Source organism: Schistocerca serialis, chromosome 2 (assembly GCF_023864345.2).
Source record: "Schistocerca serialis cubense isolate TAMUIC-IGC-003099 chromosome 2, iqSchSeri2.2, whole genome shotgun sequence".
Lineage (NCBI taxonomy): Eukaryota > Metazoa > Arthropoda > Insecta > Orthoptera > Acrididae > Schistocerca > Schistocerca serialis.
The window spans coordinates 451,994,490-452,007,602 of NC_064639.1; the positions used below are offsets into that span (position 1 = coordinate 451,994,490).

The following is a 13,113-nucleotide window of genomic DNA, read 5'->3' on the forward strand; positions in this document are numbered from 1 at the left end:
AAAGAAAAATTTACGATGAAGATTTTTAAAAAATGCTGGGTGACTTATATGGATCTTATTATCTCGGTCTACAAAGAAAATAGTACTCTATTGCTATAATATGAATGAGTTACAACTGGAATTTGTATGGCAAATGTCTGGGTGTAACAGCTGGAAGGCATATGAAATACAATGATCACATGGATACAGTCATACATAAAGCAAGTGGCAGACTTCATTTCACTGGCAGGATACTGGAAAAATGTAGTTAGTCTAGAAAGGAAACTGCCTACAAAACAGTTGTGTATTGCATCTTAGAATATTGTAAAAGTCTGTAGGACCCATATCAAATAAGACTAACAAGAGGATACTGAAAATATAGAAAGAAGAGTAGCACAAATGATGACAAGTTTGTCAGACTAACATAAGAAAACCATGGAAACGCTGATAAACTTGAAATGGCAGACACTTGAAGATTGACACCAATTATCCCACAAAAGCCTACATACAAAGTTATAAGATCCAGTATTATGTGAAGAATCTAGAAATATATTTCATCTTCCTCCATAATGCTCCCATAAGGACTGCAAAGATAAAATTAGACTTGTTACAGCAGCCACATAACCATTTCAGCAGTCATTCTTCCAGCGTCCATATGTGACTGCACTGGGAAGAAATCCTAACATGTGGTACATAATTAAGTACCCTCTACCAAGCACTTCACAATAGTTTGCATCGTATGCAGATGTAAATTGAAATTATTAATGAGTTGTGCCAATGAACAACTGACCACTAATATCAGAATAAATTTTAAAGATATATTAATAGCACAGCAAAAATGCAGCTATCCTAACTAACTACAAAAAGGACAAGTACATTTAATATATTTCAGAAAGCTTTAAATAAATTACCATTACAAAATTAATTTTTGTGACTCACCTTCCACCTCGGCCGTCCCATTCCCTTCGTCCCTCAGTATAGTCTCTTGGTGCATCCCAGTCACGTCCCTTTATTGTTGGGCCAGTAGGTCGCGGATCATCTCGCTCGTATAGCAGATCACGATCAGTACGTGGTCCTTCCCATAGATCCCGGCCACGCAGAGTATCTAAACCTGTGTCACGCCGCCTATTTACAAATAAAAGTCCTCATCACACAAATGATGGTTCATTCTCCAAGAGTATACAGTTCAGCAAAATAGTGCATTGCAACATTGTGTGTCATACAGTGTGACGTTCATTATGAGATATGTTTGTCTTCAATTATGGATGTACTCAACCTTGGTTGAAAAACAAGGCTTACTGTATGCCTAGAAGATGAGGAAAACTCTTAAGTGACAAATATTCTGTCCCTCTCTGAACACACTGTAACCAAAGGGATCATTTTCATGTATAATTAACATGGAAAAAGGAGGAGCTGAAACATTTGTAAAAGTTGGACACAAAATCAACAATATTGAAACAAATAGTTTTTCTGTTAAGTACTACCAACATCCTTCACTGAAATTAGTACAATTATCTGAAATAGAGGAAAAATTCCCATTAACACAAGTTAACAATGAAGTCACAATTTAACCATTCTTCCAATCAGTCTCCCACCTAACTAGATTTTATTGCGTTAGTAAAGGGGAAATATCTTTTTATGTGATAGATATTATAAAATCTTGAAGCAGTTAAGAATCCACAGTCCCTCAACTAAACACAAAGATCACTGAGATCAAAGCAAAACAGAGATGGAAATGTTTTAAGAATGTTAAGGCAATAACAGACTACAAAATAATTTGTATATAAACTGCAACAAAAGCCAAAATATTAAATTCTTCATAAACAACACACTCATGCAAATGCAACTTGCACACACAACTACAGTCTCAGGAACTGAAACCACTCTCATTGTTTTATGGTTTAAGGCAACTGAAACCACACTCATTGTTTTATGGTTTCAGTTGTCTGAGACTGTGTGTGTGTGTGTGTGTGTGTGTGTGTGTGTGTGTGTGTGTGTGGTCTATTGTTGATGAAGGCCAATGGCCCAAAGCTTTAATTGTGAGAGCCTTTTGTTGTGCCTATCTGTGACACAGCATCTCTGCTATATGGTAAGCAGCAACATTCCTCTTCATTAAATTGTTACATTCCATCCTAGATTTTCCATTGTTTAATTTCTTCATAAAATGAGATATACACAGTTTTATTTTAAAATAGCAAGAGAAAGACAAAAACAGTGCTTTTTGCTTTTCTGTTCTCAATTAACTGCACAAAACTTCTGAATTCATTCCCATAAATTACTCAAAATAGAAAAAAATGTGATATATTTTACATACCCTCGACGTTCTTCCCCATAACCTCGTTGATCCAGACGCCTGTCTACTAATCTATCATCTCTTGTGGCTGCCCCTTCCTCATAACGGCCTCTGTCTAGACCTTCACCATAACGTGATCTGTCATCACGGCCTGCAAATATGATATTAGGTATTAGTACAGCAGACAATTTTGCAAGGAAGGAGAGTTGGCTGGTCTGTTACACTTTTTTTTTATCTTCCAACCCAGATTATCCATTATTTTGTTCATTGTTTGAACAATATATCCATGAGAGAGAAGGTGGGGGGATACAATGTCATGTTTGAACAAAATCAGACAAAGGAGTACAAACAACATTTTTTCCCCTGTATTATTCTAACTCGCCTGTACTGCAGATACAAAGATACTGTACCACATATGCTTTCAGTTTCATTGTCTCCAATATTGTAATATTAATACACAATACCTTAAATACTGCCACACAATGTAACAATGGTATAGTAGTATTGTGATATGTAATTTTGTATGCAAGTATGTTTCAATGCAGATGGCCTGCCCATTATACAGCTGAATTTGCTTTTCACTTTCCCTATACTATGAATAAAATATTCATATCTTAAAATGAAGAAGGTTACAAACATGTATTTCCACTACTTGTTCCTAGTAAATGAAATATTATGTATTTGAAAGCATGCATGTCTTGTGGTTTTGAAAGTTTTAAGCCATGTCCCTGACATGTTGAATTTTCAACTGTGAAGTTGAAGCTCTTCCATTAAAGCAAAACATTGCTGCCAACTGAAAGCTTTTTATTTTTGATTAGGAGTTATGAAAATAAAGGACTGAGCCAGATAACTACTAATGGCACCTTCCACTGCTAAGTGAGGGGCCTTCATAAGGAAGCCTGAATTTTGCACCACTACCAGGTGAGTCATTCACTGATTGCTTGCAGTTGGCGATGTGCTGTGCAATGTATTCACCAGATTTTTAGTTCATTTGAGATGAATGAATGTGTAGAGCATTGATGCTTCAATCAACAGCTTGCTGGTTGTCAAAGAAAACCACCTTGCAAGGCTTGGTAGGTAATGGAACTGGTGAAACACAAGTAATGAAGTGGTTCAAAATGGCTGTCTGTACATCAATGGAGAGAGGCTACCAATTTTGTTTGTCACAAACAACTCACAGTGCAACTACTGATGAGATGGTGTTGAATCAGATAATGGGAGGTCCTGTCTGACTCTATGAAAGACTGGCAAAATTCCATGCATTCAACTTTATCAGAGGACACGAACATGTACAGAGTGTCTGAAGTCCCTGCCTAGCCCAATGTTGGCATAATCCAAAAAAACTAATTTTGATGTTTCACAGGTCAAGTTGGACAACACCAACACATATCTCAAGTTTCTCAACACTATATTAACTTCATTCATGACATGGAAGCATTCCCCGCCCACAAAATCCAAACAAGGGTGATGCATGTGAAGAAAAATCAAGCAGACAATGTGATGATTTCTTCAATGGCTGTGAAATTGTGTATCACAAATACACAAAGGAAGAACCATGAAAAAAAAAGCACCATTAAAAAGTCGAACAGGATCTATAATTTCTTCACAAAAAATGGAATGCTTTTTGTCTGTTGAACTCCTTTATTTTCCAAGACATAGCTCCTTCCAACTTATGGTTGTCTCCAAGATTAGAGATATCACAGAAAGTATCCTGTTTTGAGATGTGATAACGTGGAATGTAGTGACACACATGCAGGTCATTCCAAGAAGGTAACTTTCAGAGGGGTTCCAGTAGTGGAAAGAGAGCAATATTATTATTATTGTCATTATTATTAATTTTTGTTTCAGACCTCACACATAATTCTCAAATTATTAGTGAAGAGCTACACAATATAGCAGTCACTCACAACCTTACACAAATTAACATGTTTCATTCTATACCTCTAAAAATGTCACTGGACCTACAAAATGCAGTTTCAGGACATCAGAGCAAAGTTACAGAAATTGGGCAGACATGTCTAGTTGAGTACAATCTTGTATCACATTACTGTAGGAAAAGTGACTGTATAGATCCACAGATCTGTATGAGAATCACAGTTAACAGCATTTTGTGTGTTACACTTCAGTGATAGACTTGTAAACATACAAGATAATAATTCTGACATTCTGTAAGTCCCTAACAGGAAACATTTTAAATTTAATTATTCAGTTAGAAAGGGTATTAACAAAACTTAGTACAGATAATTAGGAAGTGACTATATGTGGAGATTTCAATACTAATTTTAATTTCATCTCAGACAGCTCCTAGGCTTACTCATATCCAAATTTGATTTGGTCCTTGCAGTATCATTCCCAACAAGAACACGAGAACACAACGCAACACACAGTGGAAATTTATTTCTAAAGCCAAATGTCTTTCATGGAGATGTTAGCCTCACGACAAATTGTTTATCTGACCATAGTGATAAAGTATCAGCAATAAACCATCCCCATTGGTCATGATTAATGAAGAAGGAAAACACAGAATTTCACAGAACTCTAAACGCCGATTTAGTTACATTATTCAGGGAGAATTTATAGGATGAAAAATAGGAAGAATTTTTTATGCACACACAGTAGATAAGAGATTTAACTTTTTCAAAAAAAGTGTTCTCACAACACTGTGAATCCATTTGCTTCTTGTAATAGATTCTATAATTTTTTTTTTTAAATTACTTCATGTTTTCTTTTAGCTGTACCCTTTTATTTCAGCATTTGTGCCTTTTTAAGTGCCTACAAAGACATAATAGAACATATCAAGAAAAACATAATTTGATATTAACAGTATATACAACCAATTTTTGCAATTGATTAACATTCACACAGTTACAACATTTGATGTTACACTCTGTCACAGAAATAGAGTAAAAACAATTTACTTGTAGGACTGCGATACTCTTGTGGTAATAGCCATTGGCTGTCATTAATGGCACAAGCAGATTTGTTACTAACATGCAGGTTTAAAATCAGGCAATGTAGGGCAGAGATAACAGCATAAGATGTACATACATCAAAGATAAACTATTAATCAGTACACTATCAATCATGGTGCTCCATTTTATCTACTGTAACCTTGGCTGAGCCAGGTACATCACAACAGGGGGTTACATGCCTAAAAAACATTCTAAAAATTTCTTTTTCGTAAGGCCCGCTTCTTCAATGAGTGCATTTTCCTGTTTCTCTGCAGGAACTTTAAAGCTCAATGTCTTCTAAAGTGACCATTAGTTTCCTTTGTCCATCCTATGCAGTACTTTTTGAACGCTGCTGGTGGTACAATAGTAATTTCACGGATTTAGACTATATGAGGATATACAATTCTTGGCTATGTTGGTGCGGTCTCTGAATCTAGCAGAAAAATGTCTACCATTTACCCCACACGGAAACTTTCACATTCACCATCTGATTTTGTAAATTTCTGATCGTATACATGGTTCTTGTGGATGATGTGACATATTTCCCCACTTTGTTGTATATGCGGAATACAACTCGCAAGTTAGTTTTACAAAAATTATAGGTTATTTTATCTAATCGAGCATTACAAAAGGCAAAGCAATCCACCCTCCTGCTTTTGCCTGCTTCTCATGTCAACGAGATTTCTTTATCTAATTTGCTGTTCTTGTTCAGTATTTTTATGATATGCATTTTGCTTAGCAAATCAGCACTGCAGTCATTATGAGTTACTACATGTTTTAGAACATATAAATGGAAATTTCGTTTCAACCTAAAGGAAGGCTTAATGATTCTGTTGGGACTGAATACAGGCTTTCTTATGTATCTCCGGATGGCCAAACTGTGGTGCTTTTATGGGTTATTATTTCAATGCAGGTTAGTTTCCAGTATATTCCAAATTTATAGGTGCCACTGTCACTCATTTATCGTCTAACGAAAACAAATTAACAGAACATTATTTTTCCAGTTCCATAGTAAAAGCAATATTTTGATTTATACTGTTGAACCATAATAACTTACTCTCGATTTCAGCAATCTTGTTAAAGTGAACAAGGGTATCGTCAACATACCTCTTATAAAAAAGTCTTACTATCAGCGTTAATACATTCTTCAAAGAGCAATTTCTCTATATTATTTACAAAAATATCTGCCAGTGTGCTAGCAATACAACTGTCTGTGGCGATATCATCTCGTTGTGAATATATTTCATTGCCATTTGAAGTAATTGAAAGACAAGATTAATTGTAGTAACTTGATAATTTCAGCAGTAGTGGCTACCCCGTTGTTTCTATGTTTAAATAGGTTCTTTTTAAAATATCAGTGGTTTCTATTACTGGAATGTTAGTGAACAGATTTACCATACTGAACGTGAGGCAAAATTCACACAAGAAATAGAAGAGAATTTTAAGGCTCAAAAGAAGCTGTTATATTGCATATTAAGTAATAGGGTGAAGCAAAAAGAAAAGACTTCAAAAGTCATCAACAAAGGAGGAAAACCCATATGGGAGGAAAAAGAAATTTTGAAAGTATGGAAAGAATACCTCCAAAAACTATTTGAAGGACAAGCTGAAACAAATACACACAGTGAGACAGAGGGCGAAAAAAGAAAGCATACCATTACACAGGAATTAGAAAGAGAAGATCTGCAAATGTTGGATGTAGAGAAAGCCATATTAGAAATGGCAAAGCTCCTGATGTGGATGAAATCACACTGGAAATGATCAAAGCCGCGAGACCCACCGGAATTCAGTGGTTGTATAGAATAATGATAATAATATGGACACATGACATCTCTACGAAACACAGACCCTGCTATTATTCGGGTGGCTTGCGAGCTTCAGCGATACAGATAGCCATATTGTAGGTACAACCACTACACGGAGGTATCTGTTGAGAGGCCAGACAAACATATGGTTCCTAAAGAGGGCCAGCAGTCTTTTTGGTAGTTGCAGGGCAACAGTCTGGATAATTGACTGATCTGACCTTGTAACATCAACCAAAACAGCCTTTCTGTGTTGGTACTGCGAATGCCCGAGAGCAAGGGGATACTACAACCGTAATTTCTTCCCAAGGACATAGAGCTCTACAGTACGATTAAAATGATTATGGTATCCTTTTGGGTAAAACGTTCTGGAGGTAAAATAGTCCCCCATTCCGATCTCCAGTCAGGGAGTACCCATTAGGATGTCGTCATCAGGAGATATAAAACTGGCATTCTACGGATCAGACTGTGGAATCTGGAAGGTAGGTTAGAAAATTTAAAAAGGGAAATGGATAGGTTGAAGTTAGATACCGTGGGAATTAGTGAAGTTCAATGGCAGGAGGAACAGGACTTTGGTCAGGTGACTACAGGGTTATAAATACAAGGTCCAACAGGGGTAACGCCGGAGTGGGTTTAATAATGAATCGAAAATAGGAATGGGGTAAGCTACTATGAACATTGTAGTGAATGCATTATTGTTGCCAAGAGAGACACAAAGCCCATGCCTACCACATTAACACATGTTTACATGCCAGCTAGCTCCGCAGATGATGAAGAGATTGAAGAAATGCACTATGAGATAAAAGAAATTATTCAGGTAGTTAAAGGAGTTGAAAATTTCATTGTGATTGGGGACTGGAATTTGATAGTAGGAAAAGGAAGAGAAGGAAAAATAGTAGGTGAACATGGACTAGGGAAAGGAATGAAAGAGGGAGCCACCTAGTTGAATTTTGCACACAGCATAATTTAATAATAGCTAACACTTGGTTTAAGAATCATGAAAGAAGGTTGTGTACATGGAAGAGACTTGGAACACTAGAAGATTTCATATTGATTATATCATGGTAAGACAGAGATTTCAGAACCAGATTTTAAATTGTAAGACATTACCATGAGCAAATGTGGATTCACACACAATTTACTGGTTATGAACTGTAGAGTAAAAATGAAGAACTTGCAGAAAGTGATGAAATTAAAGAGATCGACCTGAATACACTGAAAGAACCAGATGTTACTGGGAGTTTCAGAGGGAGCATAAGGGAATGATTGAGGGGGGGGGGGGGGGGGAACAGGAGAAAGGAATACAGTAGAAGAAGAATGGGTAGCTTTAAGAGATGAAATAGTGGAGGCAGCAGAAGATCCAATAGGTAAGAAGACAAGGCCAAGTAGAAATCCTTGGACACCACAGGAGATATTAAATTTAACTGATAAAAGGAGAAAATTTTAAAATGCAGCATAACAAACAAGTGAAAGGGAATACAAACATAAAAAACAGAGAGAGAGAGAGAGAGAGACAGAGAGAGAGAGAGAGAGAGAGAGAGAGAGATTGACAGGAAGTGCAAAATTGCTAAACAGGAATGGCTAGAGGACAAATGTATAGATTCAGAAGCATATTTCACAAGTGGAAAGATAGATACTGCCTAGAGGAAAATTAAAGAATCCTTTGGGGAAAAAGAGAAGCAGCTGTATAAATGTCAGGAGCTCACACAGTAAACCAGCCCTAAGCAAAGAAGAGAAAGCTGAAAGGTCGATGGAGTACATGGAAGGCCTATACACGGAGATAAACTTGAAAGCAACATTATAGAAAGGTAAGTGAACGTAGATGAAGGTGAGATTGGGGGATATTATGCTGCTAGAAGAATTTGACTAAGGTCTGAAAGAGCTTAGTCAAAATAAGGCCCTGGGAGTAGATGACATTCTGTCAGAACTAGTGATAGCCTTGGGAGAGTCTGAGTCATGCCAGAACTCTTCCATTTGGTGTGCAAGAAGTATTATTCCAATTCGGAAGAAACCAGTAGCTGACAAGTGTGAAAATTACTGAACTATCAGTTTAATAAACCATGGTTGCAAGATACTAACACGAATTCTTTACAGAAGAATGGAAAACTAGTAGAAGCATACCAAGATCAGTTTGCATTCTGGAGAACTGTAGGAAAACACTAGGCAATACTGAGCCTACAACTTATCATAGAAGATAGGTTGAGGAAAAGTCAACCTACATTTGTAGACTTAGAGAATGCTTTTGACAATGCTGACTGGAATACATTCTTTGAAATTCTGAAGGTAGGAGGTGTAAAACACAGGGAGTGAAAGGCTATTTACAACTTGTACAGAAACCAGACAGAGTGGCATGAAAGGGAAATAGTGATTGAGAAACGAGTGAGACAGAGCTTTAGCCTACCCTTATGTTTTTCAATCTGTATATCGAACAAGCAATAAAGGAAACCAAAGAAAAATTTGGAGTATTAAAGTTCAGAGAGAAAAAATAAAAACTTTGAGGTTTGCCAATGACATTTTACTTCTGTCAGAGACAGCAAAGGACTCGGAAGAGTGGTTGAACAGAATGGACAGTGTTTTGAAAGGAGGATATAAGACGAACATCAACAAAAGCAAAACAAGGATAATGCCATGTAGTCGAATTAAATCAGGTGATGCCAAGGGAATCAGATTAGGAAACAAGACACTTATAGTAGTAGATGAGATTTGCTATTTGTGCAGCGAAATAACTGATGATGGCTGAAATAGAGAGGATATAAAATGTAGATTGGCAATGGAAACAAAAGCATTTCTGAAGAAGAGAAATATGTTAACATTGAATATAGATTTAAGTGTTAGGAAATTTTCTAAAGGTATTTGTCTGGAATGTGGCGTTGTAGGGAAGTGGAACACGGACGACAAACAGTTTACAAAAAAAGAGAATAGAAGCTTTCAAAATGTGGTGCTACAGAAGGATGCTGAAAATTACGTGGGTCAATCATGTAATTAATGAGGAAGTATTGAATAGACTTGGGGAGACAAGAAATTTGTGGCACAACTTCACCAAAAGAAGGGATCAGTTGACAGGACACATTCTGAGACATCACGGGATCACCAATTTAGTATTTGAGGGAAGTGTGGGGGGTAAAAACCATAGAGGGAGACCAAGAGATGAATACAGTAAGCAGATTCAGAAAGATGTAGGTTGCAGCAATTATTCAGAGATGAAGAGGCTCGCATAGGATAGAGCATCATGGAGAGCTGCATCAAACCAGTTTTTGAACTGAACACCACCACCACAATAACAACAACAACAACATGGGCGCTTGGAAACATCCCTGATGATTGGACAAAAGCAATTATTGTACCTATCCTTAAGAAGAGTAACAAGGTGCCCTGTGAGAATTACAGAGGAATAGCACTACTGTGCCATGGCATGAAGATTTATGAAAAGATAATTTTATAGAAAATCACAAATAATATAGAATCATAATCAAAAGAACAACAAAAAGGATTTTGACCTGCAAGATTAACTATAGATGCCATATTTACAGCCAGACAGGTTGAAGAAAAGAAATGGGGATTTGCAAAAGACATTACAGTTGCATTCATACATATCAAAAAGGCTTACAACACTGTTAGAAGGGAAGAGATGTGGCAAGGTCTGAATAGACTGGAATTGTCAAAAGAAATGCAACTGGGAATGAGAAACATGCACAAAAAAATGCCTGAATTATGTTATAATAGTTGGCAAAAAAAATCAGAATGGTTTAGAAGGAACTGAGCGGTTTGGTAACAAAGTGTGCTCTCACCCGTGCTTCTTAATACAGTCATGGACAACATCATAAGAAGAGTTTGCCAAGGATCAAAAGCAGATGATAAATGAAGGATGTAAGTTGTAACAAAAAAATATTAAAGATGTAGATGCTTTCAAGTGTCTAAGAAGTAAATTAACCAAGACAGGAAACATCATTGGCTGAAATTTTGGAGAGAACAGAAAAATGTACAACATTTTATTATTGTATATCTAACATAATTAGAAATTGGAAAATGCCTGCCAAAGCAAAGTTAATGATATACAAATAATATTATCTGCCAATTTTGACCTACACATCAGAATGTTAGACTTGGAAAAAAAAAAAGATCTGAAAAGAATAGAAGCAACAGAGATGCACTTTCTACAAGGGTTCCTGGGTAAAATGAGAAGGCACAGGATATGGAATGAAGCAATATGGAAACACCCTGCAGATGGAGAACCTCAAAGAAAATATGGAGAGAAATAGGCTTAAATGGTTTGGTCACGTTAAAAGAATGAAGATTTCCAAGAAAGGCCCTAGAGTGGACAGAATCTGGACAAACATAAACTGCAAGACCATAAGCAAGATGGAAAGCAGGTGAAGAATTATCTGAACTTCACAGGATTGCAATGGGAGGAGATGCTGAATGATAGACTGTGGGAGAAAATAAAAGTTTGGAAGAGGTTCTGTGAATTACCTGCATGAGCAGAAGCATTTTAAGAAGAATAAGAAGAAGAAGAAGAAGGAGAAGGAATTTTCTTTCTACTAGTATGGTACGTTGCCATCTCTCCCTCCGAAGATTGCCTTCAACTTGCACGATAATAAAAAATCTACTCATATCGTTAACACCAACCAATGACTATATTACCAATAAGGGTATCACAGTCCTATAAGAACATTACTTTTAATCTATTTACATGACATAATATAACATTAATTCTTGTAAGTGTGTGTGGAGGTTAACGAACTGCAAAAATTGGTTACACACACTGTTAATCACATATTATATCAACGAAAATAATAATTTTTTGAAAACTGTATAGATAAAAAATCTACTGAGCAAGCGGCAGCAGGACAACACACATGTAGAAAAGATATTATGTATGCATGCTTTCAGAGCCAGTGGCTCCTTATTCTGGCAGAAGGGTTGAAGGGGGAAGGAGGACGGGTGAAGGAAAAGACTAGAGAGGTTCAACAAAAGAGTGAAGTTCAGAAAAATCACCCAGAACCCCAGGTCGGGATGAGACTTACCAGACGGGATGAGAAGGAAAGACTGTTGGGGACTGCACCAGGCAAGATTTGAGAACCTGAAGGTAATATGCATGGGTTAATAAGAGTGAAAAGCTAAGTGCATTATATAGGATAGAGGTGCAATGGGGACAGCAAAAAATAGACAGGTCAGAAAATGAAATATGTAGAAAATTAAAGTGGATGAAGAAAGGAGTAGTTACCATGAAGAAATGTTGAAACAGAAGGAGTTAAAGTAAATTTAAGACCAGGTGGGTAGCGAGAACCCATGACATGTTGTAGTGCCAGTTCCTACATGCAGAGTTCTGATAAATTGTTGTCTAAGGGAAGAATTTGGATGGCACATGAGGTGAAACAGGCACTGAGGTCATATAGTAGAGCATGCTCTGCAGCAGGATGCCATGTATTGCCAGTATCATCCTCTACCTATACTCTTTCATGTATTACGTCGAACAGCATTTACAAAACAGCTGGTGTCTGACGTGTCGTTTCATAGGTGGCTCTCCCTTTGATAGTATATATTTCGCCAGGTACAGGGATGGTGTAGGTGGTGGTAGGAGGGAGCATAGGGCAAGTCTTGCAATGGGGACAGTCACATGGTAGGAACCATGGGTGCAGAAGAAGATATGGTCTGATACGGATATTGCGGAGATTGGGAGGATGATGCAAAGGTTTTCTAGGTGTGGTGGACAAAATCTCAGACAGAATGGACATAATTCCAGGGCATGATTTTAGGAAGTCATAGCCTTGCTCAAGTCTTGAATGCATTAATCAGCTACTTCGACAAGGCCATGACTTCCCAAAATCATGCCCTGAAATGAGGTCCATTCTGTCTGAGATTTTACCCACCACACCTAGAACAGCTTTTCATCACCCTCCCAATCTCCACAGTATCCTTGTCAGACCCTATGCTCCTGTACCCATCTGCCTACCCTACAGCTCTACCCCTGTGACCGTCCCTGCTGCAACATTTGCCCTATGCACCCTCCTACCACCACCTATACCAGCCCTGTAACTGGCATAACATACAGTATCAAAGGGAGAGCCACTTGTAAAACAACATATCACGT

The 13,113-nt window shown here is 37.3% G+C and overlaps 1 protein-coding gene across 7 annotated transcripts in view; it reads right to left on the reverse strand.

The window, feature by feature from the left end:
• The window catches only part of LOC126457331 (zinc finger CCCH domain-containing protein 13-like), a 243,890-nt gene that overhangs the window by 82,027 nt on the left and 148,750 nt on the right, over positions 1 to 13,113 (reverse strand). For all 7 annotated transcript variants that reach the window (XM_050093536.1, XM_050093537.1, XM_050093535.1 and 4 more), the window contains exons 10-11: positions 2,294 to 2,423; positions 919 to 1,104 (exon numbers count right to left, since the gene is read on the reverse strand). In XM_050093536.1, coding sequence (XP_049949493.1) covers positions 919 to 1,104; positions 2,294 to 2,423 — 316 coding nt within the window. The remainder of the gene's footprint in view (positions 1 to 918; positions 1,105 to 2,293; positions 2,424 to 13,113) is intronic.